This window comes from Buteo buteo, chromosome 7 (genome assembly GCF_964188355.1).
Source record: "Buteo buteo chromosome 7, bButBut1.hap1.1, whole genome shotgun sequence".
Taxonomy (NCBI): Eukaryota; Metazoa; Chordata; class Aves; order Accipitriformes; family Accipitridae; genus Buteo; species Buteo buteo.
The window spans coordinates 39,039,447-39,065,498 of NC_134177.1; the positions used below are offsets into that span (position 1 = coordinate 39,039,447).

At 43.1% G+C, this 26,052-nt stretch overlaps 1 protein-coding gene across 7 annotated transcripts in view; it reads left to right on the plus strand.

The window, feature by feature from the left end:
• Positions 1-15,425: 15,425 nt before the first annotated feature.
• Positions 15,426-26,052, plus strand: part of COL26A1 (collagen type XXVI alpha 1 chain) — a 180,889-nt gene continuing 170,262 nt past the window's right edge. For all 7 annotated transcript variants that reach the window (XM_075032504.1, XM_075032507.1, XM_075032509.1 and 4 more), the window contains exon 1: positions 15,426-15,595. In XM_075032504.1, coding sequence (XP_074888605.1) covers positions 15,444-15,595 — 152 coding nt within the window. In that variant the 5' untranslated portion in view covers positions 15,426-15,443. The remainder of the gene's footprint in view (positions 15,596-26,052) is intronic.

The following is a 26,052-nucleotide window of genomic DNA, read 5'->3' on the forward strand; positions in this document are numbered from 1 at the left end:
CACGTGTGATTCAGGACCAAATTCACAATGTACTGGGGCAACTCTTAGTTGATCCTTTCTGCAGCTATGTTGTTTTCCACATTTCAGACCTACTAACTTCGAAAGAAAAGACAGGAAGGGTGACCCAGAGGGAAGAAATTAGGGTAGCCTCTCTTATTAGCTGGCACATGTTATTAGCTGCCCCTAGCACATGAAGAGAAATGTGTTATAAAGGGTCCTATTGTGGACAGCAGCACAGAAGAGGAGGGGGCGGGGGGGGAAGAGTAAGAGGTAACTGAAACTGGGTAAAGCTGGCTGTTTGTGCAGCTGCCCAGAAAGCAATTAGGATTAATTTTTAGATGAAGTGTCAGATAGGGTCTTTGTGTGTTTATATTAGCCACTGAAGAGTAAGGAGAGCACAGCTGACTAAGGCTGTAATTTTTTTATTTATCCATGTGATTTAGGGTTTGAAGTCACTTTAGAAAGTGGGAATTAAGCTTCCAAGCCACTTAGGGTGATGTTTTCACAGGCATCTAAGTCAAGTACACTTGATGTTATCAGCATCTGCCTTGGGCATATGGGTAAAGTTACATTAGTTACTGATGTATTGTTTGCTGAGAGTACACGTGTACAAATCAGCAAGGCCATTTTGTTTCACTTACTGAAAACTCTTTGTTAGACTGCAGCTGAGAGAAAACTCCAGCAGTAAGTGAACTACTTCCAGACAATACTGGTAATGGTCTATAAGTCTTGCATTTATTAGATAGCTGTTTTGCCAGCATAATCTTTTGGTAGCAAGCAAAACTTATCATCTCCAGGTGATTCTCCATGGACAGATCCTCCTTCTTCCTTCAAAAGCCAAAAGCAATTGCAGGCTATCAATAACATTTCAATAAAACTGTTCTTCACTCAAGAAATGTGTATGAGAACTCAAACTCTGAGACACATTGATTGTTGAATCAAGGCATGTGATGTTTGTTGCCTGAATTGCAGATAAGAGGACTTTGCCTCCAAGTTAGAGGCCCACAGGTTTTACTGGAAGCAGCAGTAAAATATGGTGCCAGTCACCTTTCAGATAATACTTTAGCACTTGCCAATCATTCAGTCTTTCAGAGAATGCTATTTTAAGTTTGCATTATATATCATTTAATGTGGCATATAAAAATTTTCCTATGCAAACAACTCAAAAAATCTTTCATAAGATTTTGTGGTTCAGTACTGGTACTTTGTTTAATGTCCTGTAACCATGTTTCCAAACTTTGGAAAACATACCCTAGAGCACTCAAATTGTGTGTGAAAATAATGCCTTGGTTAGAAGTACAACCACGTGGCAAGACTTACCATAAAAATGCCTGTTTGTTGTGCGTTGCATGACATTTATTGTCTGTGTGCAGAAACAGCTTTCTAGTGGGTGCAGGCAGAGACCTGCATTACATCCTCTGTTTATTTATACTGGTTCACTTGGTGGCAAGGCATAGAATACAAGAACTGAAAGGAAGAAACACTTATTTTTGTGCACTGAAGCCTGTTATTAAAAATTAAGGAGAAAATCAGTATTGTTGTAGACTGAAAGCTTGTTGCTTAAGAAGCTCAGGGAAGGGATATGTCTCTGAGATTCAAAGCCTAGTTGATTAAGTAAATGATGAAGGTTTGGATGAAGTGTGGCTGTCTTCTGGATAAAGTTTTGGTAGAGCTATGAAAAAGGACTAAACAGAAACAGGACATTAAAGTGCATTGACAGGGATGCAGTGGAGCACTGTTCTTTATCATGAGTCTGTTTCACTTAAAAGTTGCTACTAAGGAGGGGTAAGCACTCAGTTCAGTCTTTCTCAGAAAACCTATTCTGGAATCAATAGAAAAAGCTAATGCAAAACCTGTTGCTTGGTTCTTGCTAACAGATTGTCAAGGACTACAGCAATGATTTATCTGTGGTCTCAAAGTCCTTCCCAGAAGACATGTGGATCTTTAGTTCCATTTTATAAATGGAGAAACAAAAGCAGAGAAAGGTTAAATGACTTGCCTGAAGAACCCATGTGGCTGACAGCAGATCTAGGATTAATTAAAATGCCTCTAAGTGTCAGTGCAGGCTGTGGCCTGTCACAGAAAAGGCAGGGAGGCAGACAACTCAGCTGCCAATGTATTTTCCTGACCAGTGGACATGAACTCAGTGACACCTTAAGCGGCCCAATTCACCCTAAGTACCTTCATCAAAGTCAGTGGAAGTTCCCAAGGGATGAATTTGATTTGCTCCATTTATGCAGTGATGTGTAAACAAAACACAAGGAGCAGCAGTCTACCTCCACACACCCCCCAAGAAAACACACCAAAGTGCTCTGATTTTTGAGTCACAATATGTGAGTCCAGAAGTAGGATTTAGTTTCTACGGATTAAATCTTAAGGTACAGCTGCAGATGATGTCTCTGGTAGATGTTTTGCTTTGTCTAGAGTCGTTGCTCTGATCGCATTCTGTGGAGCAACAGTAACACCTAGTGGCTAAATGTGCCAGTCCATTGCCGCCTTTCTTTCCTTCCCTTCAAGAGTTGGAGGGGGACATGGTGTGATTGACAGTTTTGACTTGCAAAGCCAACACTTAGGATCTCCAGGGATTTGCCGTTTTCCTTTCAACCCCCCACCATGTTCTGTTTTCTATTAAAAGTGGTAGATGAAATATGAAACTCTTCCTCCCACCTCCCAACCCCCTTCACTTTTCTGGCTCATGGAGGAGGTTGTTCCAGTCCATCTTGATCTGTAGGTGGGTGGGCTGTGAGTGGCCGAGCCTACTACTTCCAGCTTGGAGCACTCAGATTTCTGTAAGGAATCCAAGCTTTTTTCTTTTTCTTTTTCTTTTTTTTTTTTTTTGTCTGAAAAGGATCAAGCAGATCATCTGATGGAGGTTAGTGACCTCATTGCATTTGATAATGTGGTGTTAACTTGCCTGCGTTAAGGCAGACCAAACCGATCTGTTCCAAGAAGTACCATTTCTTAAGATGTGGTATGCAGGATTGTTTGCCATGATCTGCTGGGACGGCTAATTCATCAGAGAGGGACCCCCTAGAAAAATAGCATTTGAGAGGAAAGAACCCACAGATGTTTATTGTGTTTAGCAGGAGAGCCCTTCAGAGGGTCTTCTTTCCGCCTCACAGGGGGAAGTTTCCATTTTTCCATGGAAAAAAACATTGAGCAAAAGTATTTCTGCTAAAGCCCAGATCATTTGCATTTGTAAATAGAGCCTCAACTCTTTGTAGGAGTAAGAGTACTGAGACATTATGGTCTTGTCATATTCATGCTGTCTAGTTTTAGGCTTCTTGTTTAGGTACTCTAAATTACCCATTGGAAGCATCTATTTAGGAGAGTCTTCGCTGCCTGTTGACAGAGCCTGGACTCTTAATTTATGCTGTGGATGCATGCTCTTTTACATATGACATAAACTTGTATCACCACCCACTCAAAGAAGTAGTATTGCCTCCATTCATGTCCCCAGCTCTCCATCTAGCTTCCTTCCAATTACCTGTTTAGATGGGACTGATTCAATTGAAAACTAGTCTGATGCCTCTGGGGGGAAAAAAATCAGCTCCCTGAACCTGTTCACTGTGTAACTGCACAAAAACCTGGTGTTAACAGAAAGAAGGTAATGAGGACCAATGGGAATGTGGCCAAGTGGGACAAGGATGGGACCATTTCTTTTGGCTACTGTGCAGATGTACACTGAATTAAAGTGTGCATATAGTCATACCGTTAGTCAGACCTGTTCTCAATACCTGCTTGTGACAGCAGTCAGAGAGAAACACAGCCTGATGGGTGAGAAATGAGAAATATTGTGCTGGGATGTGTTGGGCACCTTTTACTCTTAGAAGAGAGCATAGCAGCCTTGTTGGGCTTGGCAAAAAAACTTTATGTTTGGTAAAAACAGTTTCATAGGTGGTAGACTACAAGGTACTGAAACAAGACATTGAAAGGATTATTGTTATTTGTGATTCACAAGGGCTCATGGAACCTTTTCTATTAGACCCTTATGCTTTTTGTTTTGAATATAAAATTTCAAAGTAAGTTTTGTTTCTTACTGACAGTTGTGGTGTCTGTTGGTCTGGGAAGAGTCTGCATTTATTAACATTGTCTGATTTATTTGTTCACTCAAGGCCAGACCCTCAATGACTTCACAGAAAGCAAGCAAAAAAGCATGTACTGTTTTTAGAGGGACTGCCACGTGGTCCTATAGGAAAGGAGATCTTACTGACAGGAAGATTTTGTTTTCTCTCATTTTCATCCTCTGATTTGACTTATGTGTTACTTTGGACTTTATGGCCAAACACAGGAGTTCCTTAACCCTGCAGTCCTTCCAGGCATTAAGTTTCTGCTAACATCCTGGGCCAAATCAGCTGTCTTTTCAGATGTCTCACATTCATTTTCATTTAAGGCTCAATTACCTCTTGGCAGTGTGCCATTAGAGACAGCAGATTTATACCAGTAATTAGTATGTTTTGAGGAGTCTGGAACAAGATCTCAAATCTTTGCTCAGGTACTGGAGACAGTGATGAATGTTTAACTCTGTGCCCTCGCCTTAAAAATCTGTAGCCTTGATAATTTTCCTTGATTCCCTTTGAAACCTGGGAAAAGTGGTACATTAGTTTCCAATGCTTGACTAACTTGCAAACTCCTCATTTGAAAGGTCCTCCTTAATATCTTATGGCTACAAATACACTTATGTGTGAGACTGGCACTTTGTTTGAACGTGGCCCGCCACTGTGGACTTGCTGCAGTTGAAGATCCTTGCATTTCTGCAGGTAGGGGTGGAGCTAGAAGCAGTGTGTTGTACTATGTATTTTAAACACCATGAGGAATGTCTTGGAAATATAAAAAGTGAACTAGACTGAGTACTATAAAAGAGTTCATATTTAGTACAGATTGTTGATCATGTGGTATTAAGTGGTTCGTTATTTTATTGTTCTTCAATAATTTGAAAACTTAAATCTTCTACTTTTGGCTTGGCTAGTGATGTTGTCTTGAGTGGGGTTATAAAAATACTACACTTCACCTAAGCACAGATTGTTATAGTTTTCATCTTAATTAGCAAGCTCCAGATTTAGACAGATTAATACAATCACTCTTTCTTTCTTTTGCCGTAGAAGTTCAGAAGTATAATCTGTCACTTGTGAGAACATAAAGAATTGGACTGGAGACATTCCAAACTCTTTACTGTAAGTGTTCAAAGATTTAATGGAGTCCTCAGTCATAAAATCTTTAATTTGAACTAGACCTTTATATTCTCCATTCTTAAATTCACTATTTTAACATCCAGGGGATTTCCTGTTATCCAAGTATGTACGGAGGCCCTTTATTTCCCTCTGTGTGTGTTTTTTAATTCAAATCAAATGTACATGTCAGTGGTTGATTGCACTTAACCTCCTTAGGTTCATATTTCTTATTTAATTGCATTACATTTTAAGGTTTAAGGCTATATATTTACTGCTGTTAATAGCACACCATATTTTAATGAAGCTGTTATCTTCTGCAAATATATACAGAACAATGGAGATTGATTATACAGGATCTTTTGAAGAAACTGTATCTCAAAGCCATATAAAATGAATAAACACAGTGGAGAGTTTCAGTTAATGTAGTTCTTTACCTAACACAGCTTCAAAACTAAGGAAATGAATGGTTGGGTTATCAAGACTGTTTGCTCTCTTCTCTTCCCCAGCCAGAGACTGCACCTCAGTAGGTCTCTAGCCATAACTGCAGTGTGCCAGGGTGTATGTACAAGCTGTGGTTGTTCTCAGATGTGCTCCAGAATTGCAGCACTGCTTTTTCCAAAGTCCACTCACCTCCTCTGTAAGCTGGCCAGACTCCCTCTCTGCCTGACCTACAGCTCAGCTCTGTAAATCTATTGTCAGTCAGTTCAGGGAAGGCTCAGAACATGGAAAATAATTATCTAATTTTCTTGAAACATCTAAAAAAAAGGCAAGTATTACCTAGAGATCATGTACAGAAAATCTGGGACAAATCTACTGTGCTCTGCTAGAAAGCCAGCCAGCTGAACACCTGTTTTCAATGCAAAATAGTGCATCACCCTACAGCTGGGGCACTGCACCAGGTTTTTCACAACAATCTTAGAGTTAAATACTCAAGATGTGAATTGAGCCAAAAAATGTTTTGCTGTGAGCCGCTTCTTTCCAGGCATACAGCAAGGCTGATAGTCTTGTCCTACCATTCCATCACATACCAAAAATCTCCTTAGTCTGGTCAAAAGCTTTTATTTCTTTTTTGGGCAACAATCAGTTTAAACATTTCATAGTATCTTGCAGACTTTATCATTTCCTTCTGCCAAAAAAAGAACAATTTATCTCTCTCTTTAGATTACATCTCATCTTGCTTCTTTTATTTTTTTCTTCTCTTCTTTCATTATTTTTACTATTTATACCATATCATTTTTATTCCATTTCTTATTATCCTTACAATAGCCATGATATATAACAAAGCACTAAACCCTGTGTTATAAAGGGAGGCACTGAGAAATTGCCTGATGGCTCTGGTAGGTCACGGAGTTCAGCTAGATTCTTTCTGGGTGTAGACTGACAGTCCATGTATCCTTCCTGCCTGAGACCCCATGGTGTGAGGGGTTGAGAGCCAGTGTAATCCCAGAGGATTATTTGGGGATTGGTTTTGCATCTGTAGAGAGACTGATCTCCCTTAGGCAGAACAGAAAATAGAGATGAAGAACATTTCTTGTGGTGAAAGAGAGATCTGTGTTCTATGCGAGGAGCTGGATATTTGCAAAGTACAATTTAGAAGTTCCAGTTTGGGTCATTTAGAAATGGAAGCAAGGAGGGGAAGGAAATCTGCGTGCAACCTGTTCAAGAAGGTGCTCAGACTCAGCTTGTTTGACAAAGCCACCCAGAGGCCCTGGAAGAGGGGTGGATTTTGGATAGCAAGCCCATTAGGTGTGGTATCCATTGGTGACGTTAGAGTATACTGTGAACACCTAAGCTAGCATTAGTGTACATGTGCATAGCCAAGAAATACTTGGATCCAATTGCCTTGCAGTGACTTTAGCCTTTAATGCTTACAATGATTCTTTCATATTTAGCACCTTACCTGCCTCTTTATTGCTTCCATGGGGGAATCTGTAAGATTCAACAGAGGAGATCAGGTAGAGAGCTAGCTAAAGAGCAAGACAGTGCCACTGAACAGTTTTGGTGTTTACTTACATGATTGCTCCCCTTAGAATGAATAGACCAAAATGTTCATAAAGGTAAATTGATAAATCTGGAGAATATTCCCTTTACATAATCCCCAGAGCTCTCAGCCTAACACACAGCTGTAGAAAAAAGACCCCAACAACTGAACGGGATGTTGGGTTGCATTACGGTAAGAATAGAGTATATATCAAAAAGGTGTTATTGTTATTACATAAAACACTGGTGAGTTCTTGTTCAGAGTGCTCTTTCCAGTACTGCTCACTCTAGCTAAGAAGGATATGATTAAGGGGATAAAGCAGGGAAAAAGAGAATAATACTCTGCCTTTCAGCTTTGAGTTAGAAAGCAAGACTGAAGAGCTTTGGTATTATCTTGTTTAAAAAGAGATCTTGCTGTGATTCAGTCAATGATTTTAAAATAATGAAGGGGATTAATCACATTGAAACAGACAAAGTCCATGAAAACAAGACTTAATTCGAAAAATAGGATCTTGGGAAAGAATGAAGACAGAGAAGGGAGAAGCTCACATGAATGCTTCAAGAAATATGTAATGTCAGCTATCAGTGGGGTCCTGTGAATCTAGATACACAGTGCTGTAGAGCAGAGTAAGGTGAAGATAGAACTGTAAGGAAAATACAGGCATGACAGTTGGATTGTGGCTGACTGTTTACCAGTAACACAAAGAGATAGTGAAAGCCATGCCAGAGCAGGCTCAGGGAAACACCTGCAGCAAGGAGGAAACAGAAGGTCCTGCAGCCTGTGTGCTAAGGTCCAACACAGGCAAAGATGGTGCAGGAAGGCACTGACTAGCAAGAAGTTTGCATTGTGAAGACAGACGGCTGCAGGTAAGCAGTTTGTGGAACAAGGTAGAGGAAAGAAAAGGGAGAAAGCATATGGCTGCTATTAATCCACCTTAACTGCAGACATCTAAGGTGAAAATACTGGAGGCAATTTCAGGTCTTAGCTGGGCAGAATCATGCTGCAGAGGTGGTGGTCCCTGTACAATGGCCACAGTGAGGCAATTTTCAGCTTGCAGCCCACAAACTTTTGAAGGACCATAGCCAACTTCTAGGGGGCCTGTGAAACCCAGCTAAGAAAAGCAGACTATTGTGGTAAGGCCTCATTGTCATGGCCCACAGGGAAAGTTCCTAGGAGATTTGAAAAAAAATCAGTAGAAGCTGGAAAAATACAGATGGAACATACAGGTTTGCTGTGTGGAGGAAAGGGGATTCCAGTCTCTCCACTTGCATCCCTCCCAGTTCTTCTGTTCCTTGGCTCCACAGGGTGGACGGCACAACATCTGGGGTGTGCAGGAGCTGGGAAGAGGGAGCTTATTTCCATAAATCCTTTCTTATCTTTTTTGTGTGCCTTTACTTGTGTATTTTGTCAGGAAGGGGATGAGCCCACTCCCTTTTATGTGACTTCCACAATACAGAAAGGGAACTCAGACTCCCATTCATGTTGGGTTGCTCAAGTCAGGCAACCTGGGTCCATGGGGAAATTGAGAGAAGTAGGAGGATATCAGAGTCCAAAACTGAGACAGTCTTTGGTCTTGAAAGTCCTTGCTTCTCTGAGATTCAGAGAGAGTCTGTGACTCAGGATGGATTTTTCAAATCAGCTAAGCATTCAGATACCACTGAATCTGGATGTCCTATAGTCAGTGACTCATTGAAAATTGCAGCCTGGTAGCTCCTTCCACTGCATGTTACAAAGTACTTTGTTTTGTTGTAGAAGTTCAAAACCGTCTGTGGTCTGGAGAGTTTATAAGTTCAGTGTTTATGTCCTGTACAGCATCAAGCAAGCAGGCAGCCCTCAGTGACTGAATAATGTTTAATGAACAGTTAATGAACAGGAACATAGTTTGAGGATACAGACATGGAGACAAACCTCCTAATGTTTTCTTTAGTGACCTCAGTGATGGAAGAAGGAGCATGCTTATTAAATCTGTAGATGAGGCAAAACTGGAACTGAATGCAAGAACACTAGAAGGCAGGATTAAAATTTCAAGTGATCTTGACAAATTGGTGGTATGATCTGAATAAAATAAGATGAAACTCATTAAGGACAACTGCAGGGCACTACGCTTTGGCAGGAATAATTTTAACTAGCAAATACAGGATGGAGGAAAGTCAGGCTAGCAGTTCTGCAGAAAAGGCAGAGAATCCCAAACTAAACATGGATTAACAATGATGTACAGATGCCAAAAAGGCAAATTTTCAGCAAGGCAGAGGTATTGCACAGATGTATAGGTTATGGGTACCATACTATGAGATAGATGTAAACCAGCTGGCAAGTCCAGAGAATACCAGAAAGGATCAGAACTATGTAATATATGACCTACAGGGAAAGTCTGAAGAAGTTGGCATTGTTTTGCTTCTAGAAGGCAAGGAGAGGTGTTAAAACATTTTTAAAGGTACTTTGAGGAATTAGAAGTCTGTTCAAAGAGAGGAGGAATAGACTTCTACATCCACAATGCAGAAAGTAAGATATTAAAAGCTTAAATTGCAACAAAACAGACTGAGGTTGGATGTTAAGAAAAACTACCAGTTCAGAGCCCAAAGCATTGGAATATGTTTTCAGATGAGCATGGGGAGTTTCTGTCTTGGGGTCTTTCAGAACAACACAGAAAAATTTGTGCCAACAATAATCTATGTATAATAGATCCTGCCTTCTAGCAGGGAGAAGGAAGAGGGATTAGATAACTCTTGCAGTCCTTTCTGGCTACTTCTGAATGTGTTTCTACTGTGGCAGGTTTGAGTGCAACAGACCTGGTGCTATTTGTGCCTTGGCTTTATCACACCTGTGTGAATTCCTGCTTTATTGCATTCTTGGTGAGTCTGATGGATCAAGGGTGTGTCCACAAACCGCCTCTGCTTGTGCAGATCAGTGCTTCAGTGCAAGTCCAGTTGGGAGAATTTTTGCCTGACATCAAAGGTGACATAAATTATTTTTCCCAGGACACAATAATGCTCAGAGTATGTGTAATTCCACCAGACGTAGGCATTGTCTTGCTGATCTCTTTAGTCATCACATTTTCCATCTGCGGAATTACATTTCAATCTGAGTTATTTTATCCAGTGTATTACTTTATAATACCCACATGGGTGCTTCACTCAGTCAAAGTTCTCACCTAAGGTCAATGAATTTTGCCAATGTCATGACTTCTGGATCATTTCTTGTGCTTCATACAATATCACAGTCTATCATGTTTACTGTATGCTAAACTGTTTGTGTAAGTGTGACTTTTTTCAGTTCTATTCCATTTTGAGTTCAACAGTGATTGATTTATTCCAGGTCAGATTCGAGAAAATTTCACACGCTAGCTACCTCCTAGCTTAAAAACCACCACAGTCCCCTAAAGTTTTCAGTTTGGTTTAGGTTTGGTTTGACTCCCCAGTAATAGATGTGTTACAATAACCTTAGTAATCTTGTAATTTAATTTATAATAGAGGTCTTGAACTCTTTCTGTTACTAACCTCTTAACCATCTCTTCTAATTTTTCAAGGTTCCTTGACTGCTTTGTTATATCCCAGTGAAATAATCTAGGTGTCTTAGGAAGCTAGAAGGGGTTTATCCAAATTATTTTTGGTTTTAGATGGTCTTATCAATGCCTTCATTCTGACTTCAAAAGGACACTTCATAATTCTAAAGCTCCACAAGGTTTTATCAGCTAGAACAAAGCTGCTTTTCCTTTGGTCTCTTCTTAGTATCCACATGAAAAATGCACTCACAAAATCCAAGGGATGGGCCTTTCAAAATTTGTTTGCCATGATTCTAACAACATTGTGACTCTTTTTTTCAGCTAACTACTGACTTTTGTAATGCTGTAAGTGGTGCTCAACAGTTGAGATGGCATTGCAGTTCTGGAGCTGGACTCTGCTTATGATATGACAGTGCTGGTCTACCTTTTTGAGTTACCTTTCAAACTGAAAACATTGTAGAAAACAAATCCATCTTCTGCTGTATCATTCCAGTTTTTTCCTTTGCAACAGAACAAAAATCAGACTAAACTTAGAATGTTCCTTTTATTGTCTGTATTTCCCCCTACTTCATTTAGTGCCTGGCTTGCATGTGATGTATGTTTAAAGAAATTGTAGATGTTTTCACAGAACAGTTCCTGATGTCTTATGTCTCGGGTATGCCCAATGGACTAGGAAGCTGCAAAACACTCCATACCGTGTGAAACACCATGTGCCCACACATGTCCAACGGATTAGTCTTCTGACATGACAGCATAAGGCTGTCACTGGCATGGAAGGTGAGCAGTGTGTAGGAGGAAGGCCCTCCAGGGACTGCTTTTTTTTGATAGCAAAGTGCATAGGGTTGGTAAATTGAAAACCTGGCCCTTGCCTCTTTATTATTTCCCCTCTGTGCTTCCATGCATTGTGGCTTTCCAGTATGCACCCTGCCTCTCCCATCTTGAACTGAATTGGTGAAATACATCCAAATAATTTATTTAGCCCTGTCCTGGTTTTGGCTGGGATAATGTTCTTCTAGTAGTTGGTATAGTGTTATGTTTTGGGTTTAGTATGAGAATAATGTTGATAACACACTGATGTTTTCAGTTGTTGCTAAGTAGTGTTTGTACCAAGTCAAGGATTTTTCAGCTTCTCGTGCCCAGCCAGCAAGAAGGCTGGAGGGGCACAAGAAGCTGGGAGGGGACACAGCCAGGACAGCTGACCCAAACTGGCCAAAGGGGTATTCCATACCATGCGACGTCATGTCTAGTATATAAACTGGAGGGACATGGCCGGGGGTGGGGGGTGGGGCAGATTGCTGCTCAAGAACTAACTGGGCATTGATCAGTGAGTGGTGAGCAATTGTGTTGTGCATCACTTGTTTTTTATATTCAAATTCTTTTATTATAATTGTTGTTGTCTTTTTTTTCTTCCTTTCTGTCCTATTAAACTGTCTTTATCTCAACCCACAAGTTTTACTTTTTTTTCTGATTCTCTCCCCCACTGGGTGGGAGTGAGCAAGTGGCTGTGTGGTGCTTAGTTGCTGGCTGACGTTAAACCACAACAAGCCCTGATTGCCTGGGCAAATGTTTAATTAACATGCTTATGCACAGGCATAAAAACTGTAGCTTTATGTTTTGAAATATATTATGTCTGGTTTATAAGAACAGGACTGTTCAGATTTCAAGGGTTCTCTTCTCAAAGCTAGTCCCTCTGATAAATTGAATGGATTATGTTTTTGTTGGCTGTCTTTGTTACCTCCATCACTGTGTTTTCAATTTATCAACACAGTTTTGAGAAATTGTTAGAATATGTTGCACTTGTAAGCACCGGGGGGAGAAAAAAATATTCATTTATTACTGCTATTGTGTTTGATTATATTATGCATATACAAAGGACTAAAATGAAATGTCATCTTTAATTCTCCTCTTACAGTAGACAATATCACTCTTTCTTCTCTCTTTCCAAAACCAGCTTGGAAGTTAATTCCTCATTTTCATTTAAAATCAGCCATACAGAGTAGAAGCAAGAGTGCATTACGGACAGGGCAAAAATAATAGGAGCCTGGAGATCTGAGCTCTATTTCTGGCCTTGCCTTTAGCTCTTTGCAGTCTTGAGCAAAGCCATTTGACCTCTGGTCTCCAGTCTCTCAGTTCCTGAAATAGGAAGAACGTTAGCTTTCTACAGATGTCTCTAATAATTTGCCAGAATCATGTCTTGTCTAATCACCTGTGTTTAATATCTCCTAGGGTCTTGCAAAGCCAGTGAAGGCTGAAACAGCAAATTTTGCATGCAACCGAAAATAAAATGCTCTTGGACAGTTAAGACTTGAAGACTACGAAGAGCTTCTAAAGGGGCTAACCCAAGCCAGGAGAGTGGGTCAGAAAGCCACTGGTGCTGTTCAGTGCTGTTAAATACTGATAAATGATCTATCCCAGCCTGTCAGGAGAGGGAACTTTGTGTGTTTGGGACAAAAGGCTGAACCAGGCCCCCCCGAGCACAGCCTGGAGCTGCAGTAAACTGCCCGGGGTGGGGGTCCAGCTGCACCCAGTTTGGCTGTGCACACACAGCTGAGAATGATCACCCAGATTAAAGGGCAGGGGAGCCTCAGAGAACTGCTTAGTGTATTGTGTGTGTTGCAGCTTCTGACTGCTTTCTCAGAAGGGTGAATATGGGGTAGGTTGTAGCCTTACTGAGAGGGGAGAACAGAGAGTAAACCTCTTTTTTTGTTACCCTGTCAGGCTGAGCAGAGGTTTCCTGAGGACTGACTCTGGCAAAACGGCTGAGTGGCTGAATATCCTAGGGTGAGTTGCTGGGAGCTATGTGGTTTTTTTGGGGGTGGGAGAAGGGAAGAGAAGTTTCCCTTGCTGAGGGTGAGGCAAGACTGGAGGGAAGGGTGCTCAGGCTGACCTGAGGGCTGGGGACAGAGGGCCCTGTTATGTCCCAGCTCCAGGTACTGAGGGCTTTTTGTAAATGAATAGTGGCTGTTTCTGAGAGGGCTTGGTGGCCCAATGCTGCTGGACCAGACCTTTTGGTCTCCCTTTGAGCCCAGAGAGTGCTGATCCATTGTCTGCTCCAGCTCTGGGTCTGGGACACCCTGGGGACAGCTGTGGGGCAACCCCAGGGAGGCTGTGCTGAGCTGCAGTGCAAACTGCACCTCTGCCTCCTTGTGTGATTTGCTCCAGTGATTAATGATGGCGGCTGTTTAAAAACCTGGTGCCTCATTTGCAGTCTAAACTTGTCTGGTTACAGGCTCCAGCCAGGGGCTATTTATCTCTGTGTGCAGGCTCTGGAGGTGGGCACCATGGGGGAAGGGGTAGGTGCTCACCCACGGGTGGGGGATGAACCTAGCCATTTTCCCAGCATCTTGCAGGGATCATTTTCCAGCTGCAGCATCTTGCAGGGATTGTGTTACCCCTGAGGGGAAGAGGTCTCTGCCTTTGCAGAGCCCCATAGGGAAGCCCTGGGCCCCTTGGATACCCCAGCAAGAGACCTGCTTTCAGTAGTAAATCAGGGCTGTCTTTGGATGGCTGCACGAACAGTGAAGGTGCAGAGCAGGTACTGTGAGCTTGCAGGATCTGAGGGTAAAAAAACTTAGAAAGATGGCTGTGTCATGTTAAAAATTAAATCCCTCCTTGTGGTGTTTGGTTCAGACAAGTCACTTGCCCAGTGAGCTGCAACAGCCCAGGTTCCTCCGGAGCTGGGAAGGGGACACTGAAAGGCCAGCAAATGGGGTCTGTGATGCTGTTACCAAATGGGGGATGTACAAGGGTTTTAAACACAAATTTGGCTGCTGTACAGGGAGGGAGCCTTACCACTGGCTTCCTTGTTGGGGTACTGCCTTTGCGAAATGCCCATGTCCTTCCACAACTGCAAAAATGTTCCTCCTGCCTGGGGCTGACTGTGCAATTCTCCAAGCTCAAGGCCATCCTGGGTGGTAGGCAAAGGGGGTCTGCACGAGGTGGTGGCAAAGGGAATGCTTACGTGTGATGCCAAAAGGAGCAGGATGCACATACTGAAGCAGAGATTACTTTTTCACTGGTTACCTTGTGAATGAAGCATCTTAAAAAATTATTTATTTCCTACTTTATCTGTGTAACTTCTGCAGTGCGAACGTGGCAGCAGGCACCAGTTTTTGGGCGTTTGGGCAGCACTGCTGAAGTGCAGTGGGTTCCCCTCAAACTGGCTCTCGGTTAATCGAGGAGACGCAGGGCCTTGTGATCTGTGTCGGGGATCTTTTGGGCTCGGGTTCCCCAGGTGTGCTCCCTGCCTGTGCCCAGAGCTGAGCCGGGGCTTCCCCCAGCTCTGCCCGGGTGGGAGCGCGCAGCCCCGGCCTGTTCCGTGCCCGTGCGGGACCGCGGCTCGCCTACCCCGGGGTCCCCGGCCGCCTTTACCGACGGGGAGCCCCTTCGCAGCGGGGTCTGCTGCGAGGCTTGGCAAGGGTTAACGCCGAAACCCCACGCCCCCTTTGACGGAGTCGGACCAACCTCGCCAAATTTGAAAAGGCATCCGGGGCTGAGTGCGCGCCCTGGGCGCAAAGAGCCGCGCTGGCCCCGGACCCCCTGCCCGGGCAGCAGCAGCAGCCGCCGCCGGGGCTCGGCTTGCCGAGGGACGGGGCTTGCCTTTGGGAGCCGGAGCAGCGGTCCCTGTGTCCCGGGCACCCCTGCCCCGTGGTCCCCGGTCCCGGGGGCACCTCCGCGCCGTGGGATCCCGCCGTGACCCCGGCCGGGGGAGGCACGGTGGGGCCCCGCGCCTGCCGTGCCTTGTAAGAGGAAAAGTGGGGGGCGGGAGGAAAACCCTGTTCTTGCAAAAATGCAGTTGGCTCTCTTCTTGTCCTGGTGCTGCTGCCTCCATGGATGCGCGCTAGGGACTGGCTTCCTCTATCAATTCCCAGCATCAACCCTGCAGCACAACTACCCAGAGCAGAGCTCGGGCTCGCCGGGCAGCGGCTTCGCCAGTCGCCGGTGAGTAAGACCGGGTCCGCCTCCCCGGCGAGGAGGCTGGGCTCCGCCGGTGGCTCCCGGGGGGAGCGACAGGCATGGCAAAACCGCGGGCAGCAATCCCCGCGGAGGGTGCGAGGGGCTTGCCGGACCGGGCTGCCCTCATCCTAAATGGGGTGGGGAGGCTTCCTACCTGCCCGTAGCAGTGTTCCTCTCTGGGGCAGGGAGCGACTAGGGAATCGAGGAGCTGAGCTTTGGCAAATGAAACCCGCAAACTCTCCCCTTCTTGCCTCCCCCGGCCTGTCGGGGAGGGGAAGGTGGCTTTGCCGGGTCCGCCGGGCAGCGTGTCCCAGAGCCATAAAACCTCCTGAACCGGGACGCTGGTGATGCCGGCAGAGGGAACTGTTATAGCCCTCGGCTGCGAGGAAAAACTTGTTCAGCTCAACAAAAGAAAGACCTTAATTACAGATCTCTGTTCAAGAGCTGCAGCTTTCAAATAGCTGTTTAAAACCAAACCTCCCACTCTTCTTCTCTTCCCCCCATCCCAAACCAATTTGTTATAAACTTAATGTAAATCGGTTTTGATTTACTGTATCTTGCTGCTTCAGTAGAGCAAACAATTTAGGCTTCTCCCCCTCCCCTCTGTTTTCTCTGGGTATTTCTCTAGAGGTGAAACAGCTGTTCAGATGAATGAGCCGCACTGTATAAAGCGAGAGGGTGGCTTAACCTGATTCCAGTTGTTCTTGAATTTCACTGGGTTTTTTTTTTCTGCAATTCCCTTAAGTGGGGACTTGGGAATTTAATATTCAGGGCTCGTCCATCCTGTCTCTACCTCTTTTCCTCCTCCCCTTGCTAATACCTAGTATGCAGGAGTTGCACTGCTGTGGAGGAGGGTTTATGTTAGAATCACTTATTTGGGCTAGGAATTGGGATAAGGCATCTACACAGCAGATTTACATCAGCACGTCACAGAAGTACAAGAGTGGGCGCTAGTCTTGTGCCTTGCACAGTTCTCGCATATGGTGCATATTTCATCTCCAAGTGGGGGTGGTTTTGTTTGCTGGCCTGTCAAACAGGCCTCAGTCTGTAGGGGGTGTGATGTTAAACTACAGTAACTGTCAAATGGTTTGAAACGGCAGAAAATTATAGGAGAGTAATGGGATAAACCTATCCCAGCTGGATCTGTTCCAAGGTACCCCCTTCCCAAAGCGTAAGCTGCAATGAGAACCACATGTCATTTGTCTTACATATCTATTAGCCTGCAGATCTTTGTTCAGAGCTACCACACTTACATGACTGTGGACTGTATCTTTGCTCACCAAAGACCTTCCCCAATTCACACTCTTGCATGATTTTCCCATGCCTCAGTTGTTTGGATAGCTGATGCTTTGTCAGGGGAATGCATCCCTCTCCAAGTCTATAAAGTGTTGTATAAAATCATCTAAAGCTGATTTAAACAATGATGTTGGGAAAGCTGGTAGATTTTTTTTTTTTTGTCCAGTGGAACTCTGCCATGTGAGAATCTCCTATTCTAGTTTAAAGCAGAGGGGAAAATAAAAATTGAAGGGAGGAAAAATCACTGGTAGATGTTTTGAAATAAAAATTCAAGTCCTTAGTCAAATATCACGCATTGAAGCAATCTTTGTATGTTTTAATTTCCCCTTGAGTGTGGAGTTTTGTTGTTGGCAAATGTCTAACAGCTTCACTTTCTGATGGGAAAATCTGTGTGGGAAAACTTTACCCAGCCACAATGTTGGACCTTTGAGGGGAGCCTCCTGCAGGGTGCAGCTTCAGGTTGGGATAGCTGTGCTTTTCTGGATTTAATATGGTGCTGGATAAGAATGAGGCTTTTTGCTCTAAAGTCTGACATTGATCTATGTGGGTATGAAGGCTTTTTTCAGAGGACTGAATCAGGCTGGTATAAACTGTTGTTTATGTTGTTCAGTGTCCCTTTTGCCATCTAAACAGGGGATCTTAGTAGCATCTGAATTATGTGAAGCAAAAGCAGCTCCATCACAGTAGAGATTGCTGGCCTCTGTCCTGAAGAGGCTATGGAGGATACAAGGTGGTAGGTAGGTGATTACTATTAATGATACTACATGGCCATTCCTACCTTCTCTTCTGCAACCTGCCCAATGAGTGCTTTGTCCAGTGATTTCTGGCACTTTTCCTGGGTACTCACAGCCAAGTATAAGCAGGCCAGAGCCTTGAAAGTTATTGCTGCAACTCCAGGTTTTGGCATGTTGCAGCCCATACTGATGCCATGCTCTACAGCTGACGTGTTTCCTTGATGCAAGACACACCATGTTTCTGCAGTTGTCTTTTCCTGTCCTTGGTCAGCAAGTGAAGACATGATTGAGCTGTTTGGGTATCTGCTACCAATTTTTTTAAAATTAGCTTGTCGTAAAAGTTGTATTTCTCCAAGGAGGGGGAGAAAAAAAAGTTGATGGAATCTTTTGTCTTCCACCTAGAAAACCATTCAAAACTCAATAGCTGATATAGTCTGCGGTATCTAGGTTGCAGGCTGTCTCAGAGATGGGCTTCTGAGGCTCTGAGGACTGCTGAACATTTTTTTTTTTTTTTTGCCAGAAAACTAAGGCCCTGGGCAGTGTAAAAAGCTTGGGGGATGGTGGTGGAGGGAAATTTGGAGGAAAAAAAATTATTCACATCCTTCAAAATTAAATTGTGGAATACTTGTTCTGGTGGAATGTTGCTTGCTTTGTTTCCTTTTTTAAAATGAAAATTCTAGCTTCTGGTTGGCTTCAATTGACAGATCCTAGTTATTAGACCAAAGACTATCTTTGCATGTGCTTGAATTGCTTTGACCTTCTGTGGGGGATATTCAAGTAATAATGACTGAAATCCAAGCAGCAGTGTTTGTTGGCATAGTATAGATTGCTGCAGCCTCACTATTTTGTTTGAATTTCACATTCAGCGTGTGCATTTCTAACTTGCTACTGTGTTAAGGCAATGAGAATGGGAAGTGGGACTTACCCAAAGCGTAAGAATGGAGGGGCTGTCTGCCAAGCAGAAACTGTTGTCCTCCAGACTTGGACGTGAGAAGCTTTGCTAACTGGGTTAAGGGAAGCTTATTCCCATGCTGGAAGTAGCTTGATTCTCAACAAATGCCTGTATCTGTGTTAGTTGTCTTTGGAATTGGTGTTCTCCCAGCTTGACTTCTCATCCTATTTTCCTGCAGTTTCAAATTAGTCGTGCATCAAGTCCTTGTGAACTCAAGTGTGGGAGTTAGAAACTTTTGAAGCTAGATGCAGTGCTTAGACTGGAAACCTCTTTGGATGTGAGGTGGAGGCAGCCAAAAGAAAACCCCCAAATGTCAACTGGAAAGCAATGTAGGATGATAACTCTTTCTTACTGCTAGCTTTACAGTAGCATCACAAAAGTTAGCTGGGGTGGATGCAAAGTCTGACTGTGATAGACCTTCAAAACACTTACACTTCAGCCTAAAACTTTCTTCCTGTGAATGAACCACAATTTTATAAATAACAGGACCGTCCGAGTAGGTGTTCTTATACAGACTATACTGGTAATTACAAATCAGTACTTATTTTAGTCACATAGTAATTCCTAGTGCTTGCTACAGCAGTGATGTTTCTTGAGGATGGATATGGAGAGGAAATTATTATCGGTCAATTGAAATCTGTAAGTGCAACCTCCGATTGCTAGAGGCAGAGGTTTCAACATGAAAGGCCAGACCACATATGTGCCTCAGAGCACAGCCCAGGAGAGCAAGACCTGGGTTCTGGTTGTGCTTCTAACAATGGTTTACTCTGTGTCAGAGGGCAAATCACTTTTTCAGTGGAACAATTAAATATGCTCTGTGTGCTGCTTTGACATGGGGAAGATATTTAAACTGACATCAGCTTTCCTGTACTATAGCTTGTCTGTCTTTTCCCCCCTGAAAATCCTGAAGTGTTGATGCTTTCAGATGTTTAGGTGATGCTTGAAATATGTTGTCCATTATTCCTTGAGGCTAGCAGTCTCCTGATAGGTCACTTGAATGGCTGGCTTTCAAGACCAAGATGTCGGGGTTGACCTGTTATAGGTAGATCTGTTCTTTTCAAAGTAGCTGCCTGTATTGTGCCTGGTCCTATAGTTACACATTTGCTAGGATGGAATTGCCCCTCCCCAGCCCCATTTGAAGGACTGCACGCAACTGTACTGTAATGTAACAACCTCCAGCCTCTTAGGTGAGGTTTTAGTGTCTTTAAGTAAGTGTGGGTCCCTTTATGTGTTAGAAGCCTGTTCTTAATATTAAAAGGTGATCTATAAATTGGTATCCTGATTTATGCAGTCTGTCAGAGTGCTTTCAGAACATGTATCTGGAGTTTTCCTGATGGTTGTCTGTTAATTCTCTCTTTACCAGAGAAAGATGATTTGAACCTGATTTCAGCCCCAAATTCTGAACCTCTTGTGGCTCTTAAGTGGGTGTGGAATATAAAACTATACATATTGGAGAAATGTGGTTCTTTTTCCTTTTACTGACAGGATCTTGCTTTCTGAGTCATTCCCTCCATCACCTAATACTCTGTTCATTGCCTGAGGTATCTGGTTTTCTATCGTTTGCTATGGACTGTGTGAGGATGTCAAGCAAACAAACTGGGATTTGTGTCACGCTGAGTCCTCTGCACTAATTCCCCTTTGAAGTGCCCTACCCAGGTAACCAAGAGGTCAGAAGGTCTTAAGCTCATCACCAAACTCTTGAACTATCCGATATTTGTTTCCTGGACTCTGCAGCCATATGATCTTCATCTGACTTCTGGGGTTCAGTGCTGTAACTTCACAATGCAATTAACAGCGAAGCCAATGGTAGTGTAAGGACCTAGCAACACTGGAATGGCTTTGAAATACCAGACGTGATTGTAGTTACTGCAGTCAATTGTATTCGTTTAGGAAATCTCCTACAGTCTTGCCTTTCCAGCTGCTTGTGTGAATCATTTCCTCTCATGTAGGTTTCATTTACCAGCTCTAGGAATAAAAAGGGAGCGGAGAGGAAAAGCGATGGGTGGCAGTGAACTTGTGCTCCTCTTGGATAAATTAACAAATGTGTCTCTTTCAATAACGCTTATTTGTTCATTTTCTCAAAGCTGGCCTTGTTAGTGTGCTAAAATCCTAGTTGAAACACATCAGGTTAGAAACTTCACAGCTTTGCTTGAGGGGAGTGATTCTGTGATGCTTGGATCATAGAATATTTACTCGCATCTTTGTTTTATTGGGCTGTGTCTTGATAAAGGGGGAAAAATGAAGAATGACTTCGAGGTAACAATGAAAGACAGAAAGCATGGAGTGCTTTAGGTCAGCTGGATTAGAATACTGGGTGAGTTACTTATGCTCTTTCCTGCATTAGACCTCTAGCATGTCTGGAAACATTATTGTTTTGTAAAGCATAGACTACCTCTCCTGTAGGGTAATACTAAAATTCATCCAACCTCATTTCTGCAATATGCTCAGAGCTCTCAAATCACTTTTAATTAGAGAGATGTAGACAGTGCTTAAATTTACTTTCACTGAGGCATAATGTTTATTTTGAGGCTTTGAGCATAAAGCTAGCCTGTGCCAACTTAGATATCACAAAGACTCTATTAAGGATTATAGCTGCAAAAGTTAAAAAAAAGCATAACGCTACTAATTGGGTTAATGTCCTGCAATTTTTCAACTTTTTATATCGTTGAATAATACTGAAGCTCCTGCTTAGTGTATTTATGCACAATGTGGCACTGATCTGAATTAGTCCTTAATACTGCCGCAGAAAGGAACAAGGGTGGGAACTGTGATATTGTTCCTTATTGTTTTTGTTCCTTATCTTCTTTTTGGAAAGAAAAAAATATTTGTTGACTTCCAATTTATTGCATGGAATAACATCGTTTAGATGTTTTGGCTGTTTTTGACAAGTTTAATGTTTTCCTCCTCCTGAAAATGAACAGATGTATAAGTAAAGAGTGTGCTTGGGTGAAAGTGTTGCCTATAATATTTAGGCCTGGCTATTTGAAAATAGTTGAATCTTTTTGAGAGGACCAACAAATAGGAAGCTATTTCACCTTTGAGACTTCTTTTCAGCTTCCAAAGAAGGGAAATCATAGCTCTGGCAAAGAAAAAAACCTCTCCTATCTCTTGAGAAATTAGTTTCACCCAGAGGGCCATACAATGGATGCTACTGAGACAAACACTGAAGGCAGCTTCATAATGTTTCATGTCTGGGACTGATCAGTCTCCTCTTCTATATCTATGTCGTTTATTTGGAAAAGAGAATCTGCCACCCTAAAATCGTAGTAGTTGATTTTGAAACCTCTTTGAAGCTGAGAAGAGAAGGTGTCTCTGAGCTTCTCTTATGTGGGACTCTTCCCTTTACCTCTCTGTGGTCTGCTGTGTGTCTCATGTCTGTTCTGTGAGAGCTGAGTAAGGCTGTCATTATCTAGTCGCCTCCCTTTGTGCTGAGCAAACAAACCATCTGTCAAAACTTTAAAGCTAATGTGAGGTACCACTATATAGAAATGCACCTAGTCATGTCCAATCTTGACATCAGGTTATGTAGTTAGATGTCTTTTTAATCAGTTCCAACTTTTTCTGCCCCTAGGAACTGGGTGGAAGTGATATTCTTTGCAGTATTTGCACTAGATATAGGCAAGTGTTTGCTCAGAGCATCTCAGAAATGCCAGTGCAATGAAATCATGAGGCAAGGGAATATCCCCCTGGACGTGGTCGTGTAACTGAGTTGTACTGAGTCTGTTGAGTTAAGAACAAGTCAGGTCGTGTTTCTTCTGGGTGCCATGTTGTCCCCTGTCCCCCTGTCCGTCCGTCGTCTCCCCCCCCCGCCCTCCTCCCCTTTATTTTTTGGTGGATGTGCGCTCTAGAGGGGAGTTAGTTTTGACTTTGCAAATGGACAAGACTGTTGATTCCTGCTTTCCACTTCTCAGTGGAATAAAAAGACCAAGTACATGTGGTGGGAAGAGAGTGCCTTGTAAAGGTAGTGTAGGCAAAGACATTTTATGAGAGATACCTGTTTCATATGAGGAGAGTTTTGGGGTTGGACCCTGCAGAAGTGAGTGCAGCAAATGTGATGGCAGGACCCGAGTACTAAGGTTACTGTTCTGCTCTGTGTGAGAAACTGGAATAGGATGCTCTTTACCCTGTGCATGTTAGATGTTAGAGCTGTTTAGGACTAAGAAAAGGCAGCAGCATAGGTGCTAAATGAGCTAAATACTCCTTTTGCCCTGTTGTGATGACCTTGTTGAGATGGAGTTGCTCAGTTAAGGCACTGTACAAAAACTTCCCTTCTGTCCTTGGCTTGTTTTATGCCTGGGGTCAATCAACATCTGCTTTTTCCCCACAGGACTTTGCTTATTTAGCCGTTCAAAAGTGTGGTGCTGGGAGCTCTCAGTTTGGTTTGAAATGCTTCTTCTCATCGTGAAAAGGCTTGGGGCAGATGGGCTGCTGCGGCTGTTCGGATGACATAACGTCTCCGTGCTGAGTCTCCCATTGGCCTGGTGCTGCGGTGCTTGGTGGGGTGTGGTAGCCCTGAACGGAAGGGCAGACATTTCTTTTTTGCTGTGTGCTGCTTAGTCCTTATTAAACTCAGATGTTTCTAACCCCTTCCTCCAGGCTCTCATTATTGCTGTAAACACAGCAGAGCACAGGGAGTTTTTTCAAATACTCATTTGAGGCAGCAATGGGTGACAGCTCTACCAACAGCTCTCCAGTGTGCCTGTGTGTGAAGAAGAGTTGACATGAATTTAACACACCAACCCAAGGGAGGTTCTGCTTGTGTTTTCCCTAAAGAAAAAGGTGGCATTTGCCTTTTTTTTTTTTTTTTTTTTTTTTTTATCTGATGCCACTTCTCTTTATCCTGTCTCAGGTTGCTTGGCTTCCTGGCTTTTTCTGCCTGATTCCCTCTTCTGCTTCCCCAGAACTGGTCTGGTTTCTGCTACCCTGCTCAATGTGGACTGTCTAGCTGCTTGTCTCATCACTGTATCTTGTGCAAACTTTGACTTGTCTGCATTTTCAGGTGGCAGTGAAAGTGATACCAGCTAAAATAAGGTTTCTGTTGCTGTGCTAGGATGACTAAAAAAGGCTCTCCTAGAGGAAAACACCTGGATCTGGCTGTTGGCAGCTGCATATCTCATCTGTACCTGTTCCACATGTACTATGTGGGTCTGACAAAGTTATTTTTCAGCTTTTTGTGAAGGGATAAAGGAGGAGAGATTGCCATGGTAACAGGATCTTAGATGCTTCCTACCTATATAACCCATGCTTCATACAGTGCGAGCTACCATACCCCCTTGCAGGGGAATTTATGAATCCTTGGTATCTCTAAATGTAAGCCATTAACTTTGAGGTGTAACCAGGCTATTTATAAACTTCTTAGACACAGTTCTCCAAGGAGTATATCTTTTGCAAATCTACTTATGAGTCTCAAATATCTGTCTGTTTGATATCATGCTTTTTTGAGCTGAGAAATTCTTGGCCCAGTGAGGTATCAGAGCCGCTTTGTGTGTAGCATCTGACTTGGTAAAAGCTATATTCCTGCAAGATCCCTGAAGATCTCTGTAAGATCATCTATATGACTTGTTCTCATGTCATTTGTGCATCTGACCCTAGTCTTGTGTGCCTTGTTGTAAATTGAGCTAAAGATCCTGGTTCTGAACTGTCAGGAGCCAAGTCAGGTGTTAGGAAGATCATTGCCATTTTGATGCTGTGTTTAGTCACTGGATGCTAGATTTCCTTTTTGGAAATCTAGGCTATCCTAAGACATTTGAAGATGAGCTACCCTGTTGCAAGGTTCTTGAAATCTGGTCCCTTGAATCTCTGGCTTGGTTTAAATTGCCCTTCAAGAGCTTCTGATGCATGGGAGGTACAGAGAGCTTTTCTCACTTGATACTCTACATCCCCAAGAAAACACTGATTTTTAATTAGTGGTCATTGTAGCTTTGAGGTGAACTTTTTGTGCTGCTTTTAATGAACTTAAAGCTAAAATGGCAGCGATCCTGAGAACTGAGCTGTCAGCTTGTGTCTGTCACTGGCACTAGCAGTATAGGACAGAGAAAATCTGATATGCTTAAGCTTCAGTATTTCAACATGGCAAACCCAACTAACCTAAACAGTGAGGGGAGAGCCACATTCTTTGCTATGCCTAATCTCTGTATTTTGTTAAACATGCATTCCTGCCAGAACTTTATTGGACAGAACAATAGTGACCAGCTGGGCAAGTGACCCTGGCTTTTCTGGTCGGCAGAGGAATTCAGCATCTGAGGAGTTCAGATTCTCATGTGCAGCTTAAAGTGATCTGGATTTAGTTGCTTTTAATTATCAGCTGGCTGATTCATAAGGCTTTGTTTTCCACCCTCTTTCCCAAGAAAAAGACCATTCACTTAAATGTTTAGTGTATATTCTGTAGAGCAGCACAAAGTCTGGGAACTGAGACTTGCAAGTTCTCTCTCTCCCTTTTCTTTCCCTTAAATAAAATGGGAATAGTAATACTTCCCTTCACGTAAGGGAAGGCTCTGGGGAGTATTTCATGAGGGTGTGGTTAGATCTTAGAGGGAAAGCTGCAAAATCCAAAGTATTGTATATGAATATATGGAGAAGTTTATAATAAATCTATGAATTATAATACTTGGCACTTGTATAAACTTCCACTCTTACAGAATAGAGGTCGTCGTGCTCCCTGTTTACTGCACCTCTCTGAGCCTGGATGACTGAAATTACTCTTTGGGAGTTAGTCTTTGCCTGATCTTTGCAGAGAAGGATTTAGTTTGGAGGGCAAGCTGAGATGTGGGAGAGGGAGATGCTGAGCAGGGCAGGCTGGATTGAACGGCAGCAGAGGGTTGGGTGATGGGACAGGCTGTGGTGCTTTCCTTTCCCCAACTACAATGAAAGGTTTGTGGGAGGCTGAATGTGTAACATACCTATAGAAGCAGCACTGACCGATGTGGTCAGTGCAAAAATGCCTGCAACAACTGGTGCTAGCAAGCAGTACCAGCCTTTGCACAAAGGCAGGTCTGGGCTGCGATGCTGCAAACTTTCTCTGTTCCCATGCAGCGTCTGAAGTGTAGCTGAGAGCAAAAAGGCAAATTGGCTCTGTAGGATGTTACAGCACTTGGCTTAATGCTGCTGTAAATCAGCGTAACCTGCAGCAAAATATATAGTCTCCCTGCAGTGTATTTCAGGATACAGCACTGAGCCAAATGGTTTAAACTATCGCACAGTAAAATGCTGTCTCTTGGGCCACTGTTACTGGAAGTCACTAATGTATATCACAAATGATACAAAAATTTTGGATTGCAAAGTTGTAGGAATTCTTAGGCTATAGGCCTGTGGATAAGCTTTGAATGAGTGTGCATTGCAAGCAGAAAAAAATAGGATCCCATTTTGCCAAGCACCAGAAAAATACTTGAGTCCTGATAGTGCAATTAAAAGCCTGCTAAAACCCTTTCAAGAGCTCTGCAACCAAACCCATTGGAAATTTA